Source organism: Hyaena hyaena, unplaced genomic scaffold (assembly GCF_003009895.1).
Source record: "Hyaena hyaena isolate Hyena2069 unplaced genomic scaffold, ASM300989v1 scaffold_1032, whole genome shotgun sequence".
Lineage (NCBI taxonomy): Eukaryota > Metazoa > Chordata > Mammalia > Carnivora > Hyaenidae > Hyaena > Hyaena hyaena.
The window spans coordinates 47,037-66,254 of record NW_024081665.1 but is presented as its reverse complement, the minus strand read 5'-3'; the positions used below and the strand labels follow the sequence as shown (position 1 = coordinate 66,254).

Sequence of the window (19,218 nt, the reverse complement as noted above, 5' to 3'; positions counted from 1 at the left end):
AAGACTCTGAGGATACAATGGTCCACCCTTAATGTTCAAATTCAATATTATATAATTATTATATATATAATTACATATATATAATATATATCATCTGCTTATTAACTTTATGGACCATGAATACAATTCAAGATATTTGGAAATAATCACTGTAATAGGAACTCATATAATCATTTAATAGAGTTATTTAAAATTTTAACTGTTATCACTGACTAAATAGCTATAGCTGATGTAACTATTGAAGCTAATACTTTATGTTCCATGGATAAAGATAATAATACTTTGCATAAGGAAAGTTATCTGATTTTAGCATTCTGCTTCTGTTGCTTGCCCAGAGAGATCACAGACTACTTTAAAAAAAATCCTACACATTTTACTAACTTCACACTTAAATCATTCAACAAACATTAGTGGGGTACCTAAAATTTGCCAGTCTGTTTTAACAAAAAATAATATCTAAAGCCATAAAGGCTAAGCCAGCCAGATTTCACTTCAACAATTAAATTCTTTTTTAAGATATCTTTTAGTATACAAAAAAGTTACAACATGTGTAGCCTGGGAGAAAACACTTGCAGTGTATGTAACATACAAATATTCGTTACCAAAATACATAAAGATCTATGAATATATAAAAGGGAAAAGATACCTGATAGTAAAATGAACAAAGGATATGAATAAAAAGTAGAAATCCAGGTAATAATAATTAAAAAAAGATATTCATTCCTAGCAGCAATTTGAAAAAAGAAACTAGATATGTATATAAATCTATAAGCAAATATAAATAAATATACACATATATGTGCACACACATATCTATGTGAAAATAAAAAGTATTGACAATCTAGAGTGGTGATAGCATATTATAAGTGCTTAAGAGTCCTTGGTGGAATAATGATTGCAGTCATTTTGGATGAAAGTTTTGAAAATTTCTACCAAAATATAAATGTACATATTCTTTGATTCACTAAATCTACTTCTATGAACACATCTGGCTAATGATAAAAAATATCTAGCACTAACTGAGTGTTTAATGTTTGGCAAGCATTGTCCAAAGTGCTTAAATGTCTATTTTTCATTTCAGTCTCAAAAATCTTTATGTTGGAGCCCCTAATATTATAAATCCCATGTTCAGCAAGGAAACTCAGTGCAGATAAGTTAAGTAAATACAGAGGGGTTATGTGAAGCCAGGACCTGAAATAACCCAGGTAGTCTGCTACCAATTCTCTTAGGCTGCTATGTTCTTCAGACATATCAAACAATATTGTTTGTTTAGCAAAAGATATCATTTCAAGAATGCCTCTGTAACTTATAATAACAGACAACTACAAGCCCACAAATGTTTGTCACTATGGATATGATTAAATATGTTTTGAAATATCCATGCAATAGAGTATTATTTAGTTGCAAAGTGGAATGACATAATCTTATGTGAATTCTATGTAAAATACTATAGGACAAACTATATAGTTAAAAGAAAGAAAATTAAAACAATACTATTATATGATCTTATTTACTTAATATATGTATATATGTCTATTTATGTGTGCAAATACATAGGAAAAGGATTTGAAGGATAGGCATCAAATGATTCACAGAGGGTTATTTTGGGACAAGGGGACATAGCAGTCATGCCTAGAACATATATTCTGCCTCTGACAAATATAATAAGAAAAAAACTAAGTTCAATGAACTCTGAAAACAAAACCAACCAACCAACCAACCAACCAACTAACCAAGCAACAAATATAGTCCCTTTACTCACATAGCTTAGTGGAGGGAAGAAATACTTTAAAAATGCATAAATACTATAACAGAGGAAGCCATTGGAGTTCCCAGAAAAACTCTAGTAAACCTGCTACATGAATCATGAATGTCGGTGGATGATTATGGCACTTTATATAGAGGTAAACTCATTCATTAACTCATCAAATACTATGAACTTATCAAATTCTGTTAGACATAAGCAAGACTCTAAAAGCTGTAGGGAATATGTTGAGCTGTAGACCTGAATGTAGTTCCACACGGTTGGTATGAGGAAAGCTAGGGTTGAAAATATAGGATGAAAGGCTGGAAGGCTGAGTGAGCACCAGATCACACAGAGCCACGTTGGCCACATCCCAGATTCTTGACTTTCTGTTAAGTCATTAATAGTTTGTTAGGTAAGTGTGAGATCAAATGAAATTTAGTTTCAGGAGTGTCCTTGAGCATCATGGTAAAAGTGGGTGAAAGGTGGGCAAGCTTTTAGGCAGGAGACCCATCAGGATGTTCAGGAGTTCCTCTGGATGTGTGATGACTGCACGAACAAGAATAACTGAATGGATTTGAAAAAACTTAGCAGGTAGAAGAGAAAAGATTTAGAGATTTATTGGATTCTGATGCTTATGAGTGAAAAGTAGAAATCAAGGAGAATGTTGGTAGTTCTCACAAGTTGCCTTTTAAATCTTGACAGTGTGTTCCTCATGTACTTAGCACTTAATTTTATTTTTCATTTAAGCTAATTAAATGTGATGATGTAGACAGTTCACTTTTTAAAGGCAAAGGCAATATCTTTTCTGTGTTTGTAACCTCCCTACCTGGCACAGGGTAGATCAGGAATAAATACTTATCCAATGAAGACAGAAGCATGGAAGTATCATTATTATAAAAAAAAAAAAAAACCAAACCACAAACAAATACCCATAAAATACCAACAATAAAAAGGGATCGAATGTCTTTATTTAATGGTAGCAAGGAAAAAACGCTGTCCACCCACAATACCAACAATATTGAGTGTAACTGTCATCCCTTTCTTCCACATTTAGCATTTCATGGTATCAATCAGATACATGAATTATGTGGTATTACAATAAAGCATATTAAAATGATTTAGAATTTCTTCCTCATGTTATCCTATTCACTTGGTGAGACCACAGTCAGTGGCTGCTGAAAAAGTGTTTATTAATAAAAATACAAAATTCACAGGTGCTATATTCAGGTGCTCTTTTGTGATGAATTCATGTTAACCCAACCAAAAGCTGATATCCCTGGACTATTATTTTTAAAAAACTGCATGCTGCATGTGCATGTGGGGAACATCAAAACCTGTGCTCATGAAATCAGCCTGGAACCACAATTTATGACTTATAAAAGAAATTAGGACCTACACTCAAAGGGCTGGCTATTAAATATTGTATCTTCAAAAAATCAGCATGCTGAAAAATATTTGCTATTTCATAGATAAAAATTTCAAGAGACAGAAAGGAACATAGGTCTTCAGCTTTCATAATGATGCAAAGATGCTGCTAACAAAGGCTGCTTCTGATGAACTGATTTTTCTCAAGTATTTTTAAAAGGTTAGCAGATAGAGTTAACCTTCAGAATAAGTTCAAGGATGTGTTTCTAAATGTGTGGTTTTTGTTTATCTGGAATACAGATCAAAATGCTACAGAATTGCCAAGGGAAAGTAAGCTGTTTTCCCAGTTACATTTAAATACCTTTAAAGGTATGTTTGGGGGATCTTTAAATTCTATTTTCATTTTGTTTCTGCTCAAAACAAGAGCACAAGCAGTCCATTAAGAAAAGGAAGAACAACTGAAGGTTATATAAGGACACCTTCTTCTAATCACCATGTCAATTGATACACAGTTAGAAATCTACCTCCCCCAAAAGAAAATCAATATTTATAGAACAGCTAGCATTTCAAAGATATGGTTAGCGTTATGACTACACTCTATTTTAAAGTTCTTAAGATTTTTACCTGTGACCAGTAGGGAAAAAAATGTTGCCATTTATCATGGGCTGCTCTGTGAAGAGTGGTTTCTGCTTACATCACTTCATTTCAAAGGATTTGCTAGGACAATCACATTGCCTCAAGCTGTAACAGCCCAATTACTAGTAAAAACTGCCTCAGACCTTAAGAGCCTACAGGGCTTTAAAAATCAATGATGCTCTAGTATTTGCATCCTGAAAACGGCAGCCAGAAAGCAAACTAAACAAATGTTGAAAATGTATACTTCAACACTATTTCAAAGTATTTCTATTCTTCATTCATACACCCATTTGGGAGACATAATTAGACACTGGCATTTCTATCAATATTGCCAATGGCTAATGAGCATAGGCCGAGACAATTAGTACATACAGTAAATATTCTGAACAAAAGTCAGATAAAGTAATTCACATACATAGTTATTTATACATACCATCTTAGCTTTAAATTAATGGGCGTCATGAGAAAAATAAAAATCAACATGTGAAAAAGTAGACTTATGTTAAGCTTATGGGCTCTGGTATTATGCTCTATTACAGAATGTTATTGTCTTCCTAAATTGTGCCTGTTAGACTTTTATATTAGTCCTGGCAGGTAGGATTATATACTGTGTGTGTCTATAATTATGGTGTAATCATAATGCCCTAAGAACACGAGTAAACCAATGAAACCTTCTTTTAGGATAGCAAACTCAGAGGAATGATATCACAGATATATGAAGAGTAACTTTCACTTCCCTCTTATCAGTGGGTCCTTCTTAATCAAAGGTTAGGTCAGAGAAGTAGGTTCCTAATCAGGAGTTAGGTCAGAGAGGTGGGACAAAGTTTTCCAATGTGCTGCAATTCTTGTGAGGAGTCTGGTACAGACCAGACATCCATGGAGAGTTCAGTAGAAAATAAGAAACAGAAGAGGCTTCCTTTTAAAATGCATCCATTCATTTAGTTATTCATTGGTTCTTCTAATGATTCAACACATAGCTTTTCAAGGAAGGTAAAATGACAGAAAACTTGCTAAGCACTGTAACTACAAATCTCTGAACTACTCTGGATATAGAGACAAGTAATAGACATAAAACAATATGGTACACTGTAATAATGCATTGGTATCAAAACTACAGGGAATGCACTTTTGAGAGAGAAAGAATACCCAGTTTTTTCAAGACAGAGTTGAAGCATGAAACGAACCAAGAAAATAGGTAGTATTTTATAGATTATATTGGAAGGAAACAAAGTTGCCAGAATTCAATTCATAAAGGCTCAGTACTTAAAGATCACATTTTGAACAGCTGCATAAGAGCATAAGAGGAGAATAAGACTTCTTAATAGAAGCCTTGGGTGTAAAAAATGGGAGTCTCTTCACAAAACATCTTCAGCAAATTGATAGATACAAAAAGGTCCTTCTAGAAAGCATGATAATAGTTTCCTTAGCCAGGTTATTAAGGAAGTTATGGAGAATTAGTCAGAACTCAATATAAGCTTTTTAGAGTTTTTCATAAATACATGTGTGTGTGTTTATGTGTGTATGTATATTAAAGGATGTATTTCTAAGTGTAGATGTGCACGCATGTATCTCCCTACTATACCCATACACCAACTTTTCTCCTTACAAACATTCCTGTTACCCAAGGATATGAAAAATAGAATCCCAACAATTCTGGATGATAGCAAAGAAATCCATGATTTTGGTTTTAAGAGTATCAGAGACCATCAGTGACGACTAAACTAGTTATTCACTCAAAAAAGGCTCACCGCCGTACAACCGACAGATTCTTGATTTCCCCAGTAAAACACACTTTATCTATTTTTGGATGATCTGAAAGTTGCCTAAGGCCAGAACTGTTTTTGGCATCCAATTCTAGTTTTCCAGCTTACTTCCTTTCTTTTTCCAGTGAGAAGCAATTTATTGTTTTGTGGTTTTGGTTTTGCCTTTGTGCCCATCCTACAGCAGGCAGGGTCTGTGCTTGGCAACACTGCCAGCCTGAGAGACACACAAAAACACAAATGCCCCTTAGGAAGTTCCTCAATATTTTCAGCATATTCCCCAAATGTCCTTTTTCTGCTTTCCAAAATACCTTTGTGGATTTAAATGAGCCCATTTCATAAGAACAATAAGCTTCCAAATGATATTTATTGTAATGTAAAAACTACACCTTCCAAAATATACAAACAGTCCCTGTTGAGCAACAGAAAGTCAATAGTTCCAGATAGCAAGCATTCCTTTTTACCCTTTAAACTCTAAGGCTTTCATTTCATTACAGTTTGAGAAATAGTTCTACCATTTATCTGCCTTTTTCACTCAATGGGAAATTATACAAAATCTAACACATCACTTTTTACAAATAATATTCATCATGGGTGACTATAATACACATGGTTGTAATTATTCTCAATTACTATATTCCTGAATATAAGTTGTATGTAATCACATATGGCACATTTCTTTCTTCCACTAGTCCTTTCTTTGTATTTGAGCTTATATATTTCTACAAGTAATGATTTGAATTCAGAAAGTATTATCAAAAGAAAATGAAAAGGTTATATAAATGTCACTGCCTTGCTACGCATTTTACATGTCCTTGCCAAACTCAACTCTGTGCATATCTGGACTGGCTTTCTACTGTAAAGAGAAATACATCTATGAGTGAAATAGTGTTCCTGACAATAGCTTCTTGACATAGAAGAGGCTTGAAAATGTGTGAGAAAAATCCTTCGCCTAATCACACATTTACAGAGGCATTGCTCTCATTTTTTTTCTATAGTAATACTGGATCTTAATAAGAAAGTTCATACTGCTCATTGTCCCTTTATTTGTAAAAGAAGAATTTTCACAGTCTCATATATACTTTCAGAAATCAGAGCCTGTCAGTTAGAACCCAAACTGTTTTTTTCAAACCATGCAATAGATTATAATGTAGAGAAGAGGACGTGAGCATACATTTTTGGTGTTCTTGTGGGTTACATACTGATGGCATTTATGAACACAAGGCGTATGCATAAACTATCAACATAGAATTTTAAAAATTATTTTGTTAATACAGTTGAATTCCTGTTGTATTAATTTGTGCTTTGGTCTGTTTCTCTAAACTTTGAGATCTTGAAGGCCTCTGTATCTTCTCCTTGCTTGTATCTTCTCATAACGTCTCATCTTACTTCCTTAAAAAACAACGTAATGTCTCAGACATTGTCTTTTTAAATAAGTAGTATGGTTATTGGGAAAATTCTAGAAAATTATAAAAATAAAATCATTCATAATCACTCCACCCAGGTATGGGATATTTTTTCACACTTTATTTTTTTCTCCTTTTTTAAATGGCTAGTAACATTCTTTAAAACAGTTTTTAAATTCTTTGTTAAAATATGTCTTCCTTTTAATTTTTTTAAAATAAATGTAAAAATAATTACTATGTTTTATTTTAAAAATTTAGAAAAGTGTAAGGAAAAGAATAAATTATTCATAATCCTACTATCCAGTGATAGCCTACATTTACCTCTATCTCCATATCTACCCTTTGTAACTAAAGTAGCATCATATTTTATTATCCTTTATTATGCTTTCTACATATCTATCAATGAAGAATTCACTATGTTATTTAATATTCTTTAAAAAGATAAAGTTTTATATCTGCATAATTTTCCATCCTGTATCTTTAGGAAATCATTTATGCAGTAGGGACATCTCCGTTTAAATGTTAACAAAATTTCTTACCAACTCATCCAGCTTCATTAGTAAATAAGAAAATAAAGGCTTACTTCTTTTAAAAAATTGTTTTTCTTAAATTGAGCTGATACATATTAATTAAGTTTAGATCTCTCTGTGTACTGCTTATTCCACTTTTCTGGCATAATACTTGTGCCAAGAATGAAACAAAGAAAAAGGAGTATTTAGCCATTTGAGATAAGTATAGTCCTTCTCATTTTAGATGAAAAATGACTTCATAGTACAACTTTCTCAAACATGATTTTCTGCAATATTATGGTGATAAATGACATTTTAAACTAGTAGAATAGTAGCAATAACAAAACACATATTCAGCATGTTTAATATTTTCTTTTCCCCTGCAGATGAAGAAAGATGTCAGAATTGTTTACCTGGGGATATGATATAGAAGAAATCTTTAAATTCATCCATCCAAACTTCTGCTAGTCTCCTGTTGTTTTTGTTGATGACATGGCCAGTGCCACCAGGGAAAGTGTAAGGAGTTGCCTTCCGAAAAACGTGACCAACATGGGAGCAAGTCACGATCTCCAAAGAGCCTCCACATTGCCAAATCTGGGAAAAAGAGCAATCATATCACAATCATTGTAAATAATGCAGGAATAATGTCTGACAAATAACTGAGGCTAACTAAGGCCAAATCTTTAGATCTTAGATGGTTCAAGCAAACATTAGATGGACACAAAATTTCGAACTGGTATACTTAGCTTGGCAAAGGATTGTAATTTAGAAGAGCTTGATAGATGTAAATATTGTAGTGTTGGAGTTGTGAAAGTAAATTATAATTATTTTTTTCAGGTGCCTTTGTCAAACTACCAAATTTTCAGTTTCTAGTAGTTAACCTAATCGCCATATAATAGTACTTAGTATCTAAAATCTGCTATGAATTAATGAATTTGTACATATTAGATGTCATGGTAGGTATCTAAATTTGATTTGGAGAAAAATCAATTATACTCCACTTGTCTGCAATTTTAAATGATTATTAATTCTCAGCTATCTTATATTCCTGGAATCTTATACCTTTGGGTATGTTATTCTTATAAATGTGCTAGGCCTCCTTTATATCTGTTCACCATCTTTCCATCCTTCCAAATCTATCTCCAAGATCATTTCTTCTAAGAGGTTCTGTAGGGAGGTTTTGTAATTGTGACTTTTGTACTTTGAACATCCTTTCATGAAGAAGTGACTACTCTGTCTTGCAAGCAATTGTTTACTTCATTATCTCTCTTTTAAAACTGTAAACTCTCTGGCTAAAATGAGCAAATCAGAGAACTCTAGATGCTGGCGAGGATGTGGAGAAACGGGCACCCTCCTGCACTGTTGGTGGGAATGTAAACTGGTACAGCCCCTCTGGAAAACAGTGTGGAGGTTCCTCAGGAAACTAACAATAGAACTCCCCTATGACCCAGCAATAGCACTGCTAGGAATTTACCCAAGGGATACAGAAATGCTGAGGCATAGGAGCACATGTACCCCAATGTTCATAGCAGCACTCTCCACAATAGCTAAAACATGGAAAGAGCCTAAGTGTCCATCAACAGATGAATGGATCAAGAAGATGTGGTTTATCTATACCATGGAATACTACATGGCAATGAGAAACAATGAAATCTGGCCATGTGTAGCAACATGGATGGACCTTGAGGGTGTTATGCTGAGCGAAATAAGTCAGGCAGAGAAGGACAAATATCATATGTGTGCACGTATAGGAGGATTAGGAGGAACTTGACGGAGGAACAAGGGGGAGAAGAAGGGCGGAAATGGTGGGGGAAAGGGAGAGAGGCAAACCATGAGAGACTCTTGAATGCTGACAAAAACTGAGGACTGATGGATGTGGGGGGGAGGGGGGGATGGGCATGGAGGAGGACACTTGTGGGGATGAGCACTGAGTGTTATGTGGAAACTAATTTGAGAATAAACTATTTGTAAAAAAAATAAAAAATAAAAAATAAATAAAACTGTAAACTCTCAGGAAACATGCCCTATATTTCTTGGTATCCTAGATTTATTGTGCAGTTGAGGCTAATTATTAAGTATCCCTAACAAATTTATTTCTATAAAATTACAGTATTTAGCTATAGGTTATACATGCATGCATATGTGCATGTGTATATGCATGCCATCTATAAAATATACTAATATATACAAACATCCACACACATACAACATAAAATACACACTCATATGTATATGTTTATTACCTACACGTAATATATTGCATATGTGTTACAGGTTGATTATCCCAGTAAACAAGAGTCATGGTTATCATTACATATTGGAAGGATTGTTTTTTTAAAACGTTTATTTATTTTAGAGCGAGAAAGGGAGAGAGAAAATGAGTGGGGGAGGGGCAGAGAGAGATGGAGAGACAGAATCCTAAGCAGACTCTGCACTGTAAGTTCAGAGCCCCATATGGAGTTTGAACTAGTGAACCGGGAGATCATAGCCTGAGCCGAAATCAAGAGGTGGATGCTAAACCAACTGAGCTACACAGGCTTCCCTGAAAGGCCTGGGTTTTATATGGTAATTAACATTGTTCCACTTTTAAGGAGAATTGCTTATTTTGAAAGAAAAAATTTTCTCCAGTTGACCTCTCAAGCACTATTCATCTTAGAAGAGGGTTGTTATTGAGCCTGGTCAGCAATAAGAGACATTCATTTTACCAGAAGATGGAAGATGCTAAATAACAAGTTATATTCAGCAACACTGGCTTGTACATTACATGTGCAATCTATTCTTTCTCATTTTCTAATTGTCTAAACAGCATAATGCTAACAGTAAAGAAGTTTCAACCTAACACTAAAATGTAAGTATAAAATATAACTGAAATACAAAAGAAGAATGGAATTCACTCTGACCCTGAAAAGACAGAACTTTCTTAAATAATCAAAGTATTTAATCTATTAGTAATTCTTTCATCTTTATAGCATTAAATCCATAAACCTTCTGGGAATTATGAAATCCTTACATTGTTCTATTCCATTAAAAGAGGAGGAAGTTGATTCTTCTATCAAAGACAAATCAATACTTGTATGTCAGTCAAACTTATGCCTAAGTTTGTCTTAAGAACTAACTTCACTGGTCTGGTTTTCTCTTTGATTTTCTCCTGATACATTGATAATTTTGCTCATTACTAGATTATGACTACCTTCACATAATATCTGCCAAAATCACTTATATTTTATTAATGCTTATTCATTTTTGAGAGAGAGAGAAACAGAGTGTGAGCAGGGAGTGAAATCTTAAGCAGACTCCAGGCTCTGGGCTGTCAGCACAGACCCTGAAACAGGGCTCAAACCCATTAAGAGTGAGATCATGACTTGAGCCAAAGTTGGTGCTCAACTGACTGAGCCACTCAGGCTCCCTACTTCCTTTCAGTCTTTTTAATCATCAATAAATGGTGCTACCACTCACTCAGGTGGTCAATACAATAAATAAATAAATAAATAAATAAATAAATAAATAAGAAAACAGAAGCATTTCCCTGCTGCCAAACCCTAGAAATCTATTGATTTCTCCTTTTCCCATCACTTATATTTATTTATTATTTATTTAACGTTTTATTTTATTTTTTGAGAGACAGAGAAAGACAGACTGTAGGTAAGGGAGGGGCAGAGACAGGGGGAGACACAGAATCCGAAACAGGTTCCAGGCTCTGAGCTGTCAGCACAGAGCCCAATGAGGGGCTCGAAACCAGGAATGCGAGATCATGACTTGAGCCAAAGTCGAATGCTTAACCCACTGAGCCACCCAGGCGCCTTCTCCATCACGTATACTTAATCTGATAAATCCTGGCTTTGCCATCTGTAAAAAGAATTCTCAGCATACCCATCTCTCCCGCTCTGTCACCATCCTTGTCCTAATCACCAACATCTCTTGTGGGTCAACTGCAATAGAATTTTAACTGCCTTGCTCTCTCACTGGTGCTTTCCTATAATTTGTTTTGTACTGAGAAATCAGAGTAGTTTTTAAAAAATGTAATCATTTCATTTTACTTCAGTGTTTAAATACTTCAATGGTTTCTCACTGAACTGTGAATATAAACAAAATCCTTTAGCCAGGGCCTCCCAGACCCTACATGATTCTCTCCCTCTATCAAGAAGCACTGGTGACACTGGCCCTCTGCCATTTCCTAGAATAGCAAATCTCACATTCTTTCACACACCGAAGCCTCACCAAGGGCTTTCCCTAAACCTGAATACAATTCTGTTTGCCCTTCACCTGACTGCCTCTTTCCCATACTTCTTATCTCAGCTAAAACAACACTACATCAAAGAGCTCTTCCCTAATTTCTATATTTAAAGGGTCCCATCCAGGGGCGCCTGGGTGGCTCAGTTGGTTGGTCATCCGACTTCGATGCAGGTCATGATCTCATGGTTCATGGGTTTGAGCCCAGCATCGGGCTCTGTGCTGACAGCTAGCTCAAAGCCTGGAGCCTCCTTCAGATTCTGTGTCTCCCTCTCTCTCTGACCCTCCCCTGCTCACGTTGTCTGTATCTTTTTTTCAAAAATAAATAAAACACTAAAAAAATAGAGAAAAATAAAATAAAGGGTCCCATCCCAGTTATTTTCTGCAATAGCACTCTGTTTATTTCCTTCTTGGCTTATCACAAACTGTAATTTATTTCTTTATCTGTTTTGCTGTGCACTTTCCCCCCCAGCTGGCATGTAGACTCTAAAAGGGCAGTGGAGCTATCTGGTCACTGTTGTATCCCTGAGACAAGCTCACTGTTTGTGACACAGGAGGTGTCATTGCATGTTCATTGAATGGAAAAATGGATATGGATAACTCAAAATTAAATTCCCTGATTAATATAAAAATAAGCATTCCTGGCAGATGATGAGATGAAGTAGACATATTTTTAAATATATACATATATATGTTAATGTTTTATTTATTTCTGAGAGAGAGAGAGAGAGAGACAGCATGAGCAGGGGAAGGTCAGAGAGAGAGTAAGATACAGAATCTGAAACAGGCTCCAGGCTCTGACCTGGCTGTCAGCACAGAGTCCAACGCGGGGATCGAACCCAGAAATGTGAGATCATGACCTGAGGCGAAGCCAGGTGCTCAACCAGCTGAGCCACCCAGGCACCCCTCGAGATAAAGTAGACATATTTTGAAGGGTTCTTAAATAGCATTTTTAAAGGAAATACTCTGAGTATCAATCTAAGTAGAGTGGTCTACTAAAATCAAATGCACTGGCTATTTCACATGCCTTAGGGATTGAGGGGTTACAACACAAAAAGTTAACATTAGAAATGGTTGATGGCTTATGACAAGCAAGGTTGCTAAATGATACAATCTTCCCTTTTAATATTATTAAAATAATCCTTTGAATAAATTCACATTAACTCTCTCTTAAAAGCATGATTTTGTGAAGTACTCAGGTATTTGTACTGTGACCAGCACATTCCACAATGTATCCCAAGTTCAGAAGACATAGCATATGATGTGTTTCACTTGGAGGGAATTTCAGATATTCTCTTCTTTGTGCCCCCTCCTCTTCTATGGATTAGACATGAATGAAGAGCTTCTTTCTTCCTTCAATCAACTTCTATAGGGGAACTCTGTGAGTAAAGGAGAGACTGGCATTTCCTCCCTGTTAGATACTTGCTGAGCAATAAAATCAACAGACTACACTGGTGTTGCTAGCAGAACACACCACAGGGTGGTGAGTGAGTTTGTGGGAAAGCCTCACGTGTCAGGAAAAACATGGCACTAATAATATAGGAAACGCTTACGTCCTAGTGAATCCTGAGGTGGGCTGGGGCTTATTGGACAGCTTATCGCAGTGGAGTTGTTAGGTACAGTGACGCAGAGATCCTGGGAAGGGGTAGTCTTTGGAGACAACTGAACAAGACGTTGGTGGTCCCCAAATGCTACAGATCATGGAATACAGAAGAGGGAAGATGAGTTGTGAACCTAGCAACATGGCAGATCAGCAAGGAGATGTAACACTGAGAAGGGCAGTTAGAGGTCATACACGGTGAGAAAGACTCCAAGATTTCCCTCTGCTAAAGGACTTTGGAAAACAGAGGGGATAAAAGGTGAAGCTGAGAGCACTTGTGAGAAAACAATGAAGCTGTGTATACAGGACTCATGGATCGAGGCCACCAGTAGCCAGTGGGACCATACTGAGCAAGCAGCCACCGTAAAACATAAAATCAGATGAGACTGAGATTTCTGTAGCCCTCCTATCTGATGTACCCTGGGGGAGCGGCAACCTGGAAAACCCTGCCTTCCCCCTTCTGCGCGCTTGTGTCAGTAGGGGCCTGCGGAGCGAAGAGAATCTGAGGTGTGCACTGCTTGGGAAACCAAAGCTTCTAATGGAGCATTACTAATACTTTTAATAATTAGAAGGGGCTAGAAAGCTATTGAGTCTGTCCTGAACCACATCAGCACTGGAAAGGGATATTCCTCAGAACATTTTACAATGATTGGGGGAAAAAATCATTTAAAGTTTGTGCTTCTCTAAACTTAGACTGTTCAATAAGCCCTGTTGCATACAAACCAGGGACTGACAGCTGTCTCCTGAGTTTGCCTTTTTGCAAATACAGATTAGCACTGTACTCGGGTAAATGAGGGCACTTTATTTCTCCTCTGTCACTTCTTGGCCCTACCCTTCTTTGTAGGCTTATGGTTTCTACACCTGAATATGTACACACGCACAAAAAAGGGATACCTAATTTGAAAATATTCAAAAATTGAGTTCCATTAATTGCTCACCTTTCCCACCCCAGAGGCAAAGGTACGGATATATGAAAGTGTTGATTTTTCATTACCATGCTAACTTGCAATAAGACTTTGTGTGCACATGTACAGGTGTAATGCAGTGATGGCTGTTGACTTATGGGACAGAAAGCAAACTTGGCCCTGACTTTGACTCTCTCAGATGAAGGCAGTTCTTAGGTATATTTAGCAGAGGTAATGGAGGTAGAAGTAACTGTTCTATAACTCAGTGATGACTGGTCTGTGCTTGGCTTGTGAGCCGTATTTACAGACTCCTGGAATAACGTGAGAACTTCTTGCATTGCCATTAGTGATTATAGAATGTGTGGATTAACACTTAAACTGCATTTCCCAGGTAAAGCCTCTCCACAAAATTTGCATGAAAATGAAAAGACCAAGGTAAGAATGTAAAACATTATATATTAGTTAGGCTGCTATCTGGTCATAATAATACCCTGTTAGTTAATATAAAAACAAAACATTTAATTGATCAAATATTGACCAAATAAGGGGTGCCTCAGTGGCTCAGTGGGTTAGGCATCTGACTCTTGATTTGGGCTCAGGTCATGATCTCACAGTTTGTGAGACTGAGCTCCCTGTTGGGCTCTGTGATGACAGGGTGGAGGCTGTTTGAGATACTCACTCTCTCACTCTTTCTCTCTCACTCACGCTCTGCCCCTCCCCCACTTGTGCCCATGTGCTCACTCTCTCTCTTAAAATAAATAAGCATTAAAAAAAAATTGACCAAACAGTTACTCTGTACTTAGTAGGCACTTCAGTAATGTGAGAAAATTAAGACATAAACAATTGCCCAGAAAACTATATGGCTAAATTTTAAGGTAAGAAGAATTCACATTGAGTGGGGACCCAATGACTACCATAATAATTTTCCTTAGTGTATCTTCAATAAATACTTCAGAAAAATGGAAGAATGGAAGCAAAGAAGGAAGGGAGAGTATGATATACTCATTAAGAACTTGGGCTTGGAAAGAAGCAAATAGTTTTTCTGGTGGTTCTGTCATTTATTATTTGTGCATACTTGTAAAATCTATTTAAGGCTGCAAGGCCTTAATCTTCCCACTAGAAAATAAGGATACTAATAACTATTCCTTAAGACTCAAATAAGATAGTGTATATCAAGCACTGTGCCCGACACTTCACCTGGGAAGAAGTAAAATGTTATTTGTAGATTATTCAACTTTCATTGCTCTTGAGGGAAACCAATATCTGTAGATAATTGGCTTATTGTCGGTTCTTAAAAAAATATTTTGTTTAAACCTTGTCAAAATTTGCCCTCAGTTGTGCTTTTTAGTAAAATTGCAATATTAATGTTTAAGGATTTAGGTATGGTGCAGAGTTTGAAAGAATAGCCAATTAGTTTCCAATTAGAACACTACATTTTGTTCTCTGAAATTATTTTACAGTGTCTGAACAAACGGCATAAACTGAATAAAACATGATGTCTCATCCACACAAGCATGTGATGTCCGAATTACTTTGTATCACTGAGCATATCTGATTGTTATTTTCCAGGCTTCCAACAGATTAGTATTTGTATACTGTATTTCTCTCAAGTAAATTTGACCATGTATGAAATACAAACTGTTTTTTTATCCACAGAGAATTGAGGCCAGCTAGTTACTTGCTTTCTTTCCCAGATATTTTTATGAGTGTCTTTTGATGATGGAAAAGGTTATTAATTAATGAGCCCATTGCTCATTTGATTATGTACTTGAGTTTCTTCCCCCAGCTAGATGACAATTAACTAACATACATCATTTTTTTCATGTTTTTTGGCACCTACATCAGTGACATTTTAATTAAGGTTCATAAACTTCATAAGCTCCAACTTTGCAATCTCAGTTCTAGTGCTACTATTTCTAATTTTACAGCTGTGGTGCCAAATTCATGCAGCTGCTTGCTTTCATACTACTCTTTATGCCCCCACTCCTAACCTGGACACATGTTATCTCTGGCACAAAGTCACTGTTGAGTATGGCCTTAGTAGCAACAACAATATACCGTAGAGGCTACATAACACAATAGTTATGAATGGTAGAGGCTGTAGCTCCTGAGGTCATGTGCTAGCCCTGACACTTACTAGCAGGGTGAACTTGGTGACTTCGTCTTTCTGTGCTTCAGGTTTCAGGTAATAACATGAGACTAGCAGAATCGACCACAGGCAGAGAGGTTTATTGTGAGGACTGAGGCAGATTGGCACTCGTAAAGATATTTAGCCTTTACCTGAAAAATGGATTGAAATGGAGCAAGTAGAGAGGTTTATTAAGAGGTTAACTCAGGAATGTAGGGAAGAGATGATAATGACTTGGACCAGAGTGATGTTAAGGAAAACAGAGGAATGTAATAATTTGATATAATTTGGGGAATTAAAATTAAGAATTAATGTGTGCTTTCCCTTATCTATGCTTTCCCTATTAGACCCAACATACATATTGTTCTGGGAGACAGTTCTTAGGAACCAGATTTCATGGGTCTCAGGTTCTACTGCCTCACAGCAGTTACTCCTCATCACTCCACCCCGGACAGCTCTCAATTCTATATAGATTGTCATCTTACAGAATGTTCTTGTCTGTGTGTCTGTGCCTGTTTGTATGTATATTTATGTGTATGTATGTTTATGTATATATACACTATTTACATATAGTAATCTTACCTCCCTACCCGTATTATTATCACTTTGAGAGGAGTATCACATGTTTCACTTTATGAAACTGAACTCCACCATCACATGTTTTACTTCCTGAAATCGGCACAAGTCACATATAATGAAAAAAAAATCCCAAACAGAACTTAAGTTTACCATTAAATCAGGGTTTATGAGGTTTCAAAGACGTTTTGCTGATCTTGGTGCTCCATACATGCTGACTTGGCTGATTAATCTATTAATAGTGATATAGGGAAATCTGGAAAATTACACAGCATACATGAAATGTGTCTACCATGAGATGCAATTAGAAACAAAAGTGATTATTTTTCTCAGTTCTGGCAAGGGGAAAACTGCAACAAAACAATGATTACTCAATTTTCAAACTGTTTCATTCTATGTTTATTGTTGGTTGTGAATAATCATTCTTAGCACTTCTACTCTCCACTTTGTTTATACATATTCAAGTAGACTGATGACAAATTCTTTACTCTTACAACTGAAACAAGGTCTAAAAGAGACTTCACTGAGATCCTGAAGGCACTACAATCCTTGATATGTGAACACAAACACAAGAGGCATAGAAGTAATTAATTGAAAGGGTCAGGGTCAAGATGTTCAGTAGGCATTTCTGTTTACTCTTGACATGAAATTTTCCAGTTATTCCACATAGTTGCTTTGACTGGGGGGAGGATGTCTTATTTAATTGGTTGGTTTGACTCTTGATCTAGTTTTCACTTCACAGTATAGTTGGGGAGATTTATGTGATCTGGAAGGGAACTCTAGAGCTGGTATTGTAACATCTCAAGGTAAAGACCTTTGTACACCAAGCTGCTGTGTGGCCTGTAAGTGTGCACCTGAGCTGCAAGAGATCACAAAGTCAACATGCCCAAGGAATCTATCCAGTACTTGATAATTTAATGCTTAAAACAAAAATAATTATTTTTATGGAAAAGAAGGCATCAGATTGGAAATTGTAAAACTATATTCTTGACTCAAAATAAAAACTAATTATAGAAATTAGAATAAGTCTCTCAGTTTTGAGAGGCCTCAGATAACTTTTCAAGAATTGAAGTTAACAATGGCTAAATTTTCTTCCAGATTTCTAGGATTCAGATTGATTCCTTTATATAGGGTATATGACCACTTTTAGAGATCAGATTTTTAGATAGAAATGATACATCTCTCCAAAATTGTAATCAACATTTTCCTACTTAGGCAAGTTGGCTTGACTTTAGCTGTATTTAGAAGTACAAGTTGTGTAGATATTATTCTCTGAACATGAGAAAGTATGAAAGGGATAACACTATAAATATTATGAGGCAATCAATGTGTGTGTGTGTGTGTGTGTGTGTGTGTGTGTGTGTGTTAGAAGTTCCCTATTTTAGGAAGGTCATAAATGTTATAAAAACAAGGGAAATCACAAAAGTGATTTTGTTCTCTCAGAGAATTTTTCAGGAAATCACTATATCTTAGAGTACTTTGAAGACTGTCTTTTCTTTTTGTTTTTTAAATTTTTTATTTATTTTGAAAGTGGGGGGGGGGTGGAATCCCAAGCAGGGTCCTTGCTGTCAGCACAGAGCCTGATGTAAGGCTTGATCTCATGAACATGTGATCATGACCTCAGCTGAAATCAAGAGTTAAATGTTTAACCAATGGAGCTACCCAGGCACCCCAAAGATTTTATTTTCATATTGGCATTAAATACAATCCTGAGTTGAACCTATACTATTCATATTCCCCATCAATTTGCTACAAAAATATCTAGTTATCAAGTACTGTCCCTTCCAAAGTACTTTCCATCCTTGGACAGCCAGAATCTGTGATCTCTTTTCAACTTAGAAATAAATTTCATGAAAGTCTCACACTCCAAATGGACCCTTTTATACCTAATAATTTTCTATAGGACCTAACACATTAATCCTGAAATAAATCTGCCTTTCTTTCACTCCTCTCCCCCTCCCTACCACCTTCAACTCTCAAGAGTCATTTGCTAAGTCAAGTCATTTGAGTTGAGGGTGGAAGGGAGGGGGAGGGGAGTGAAAGGAAGAGAAGAAGGAAATAGAGCAGAAGAATGGAAAAGTGTGCTTAGACTGGGTATGGCTGGAAGTGGGGGAACTGTTTTTGAAACAGAGCTGAGGTAGTTCGCATACGAACCAGTGTGCACCGGAGGTATGGTGAGGTGGTAGCAGTCACAAACAGGAGCTTTTTAGTCTCATCTACCACTCTCCTTATATATAAACACCCATTCCCAGCAGTTAAAATGCATAGTAGAGATACCTCCAATATATATATACACCAACATTTTATAATGTACATTCTACTTTTTGCCTTCCAGTGACTTCCTCTGCCTTGGAGC

General features: G+C 36.1%; 1 protein-coding gene across 1 annotated transcript in view; it reads right to left on the bottom strand.

Moving 5' to 3' along the window:
* Positions 1-19,218, bottom strand: part of LOC120223708 (polypeptide N-acetylgalactosaminyltransferase 13) — a 223,089-nt gene that overhangs the window by 158,872 nt on the left and 44,999 nt on the right. Inside the window, exon 7 of the mRNA XM_039221941.1 lies at positions 7,837-8,017. Within this exon, the coding sequence (XP_039077872.1) occupies positions 7,837-8,017 (181 nt within the window). The remainder of the gene's footprint in view (positions 1-7,836; positions 8,018-19,218) is intronic.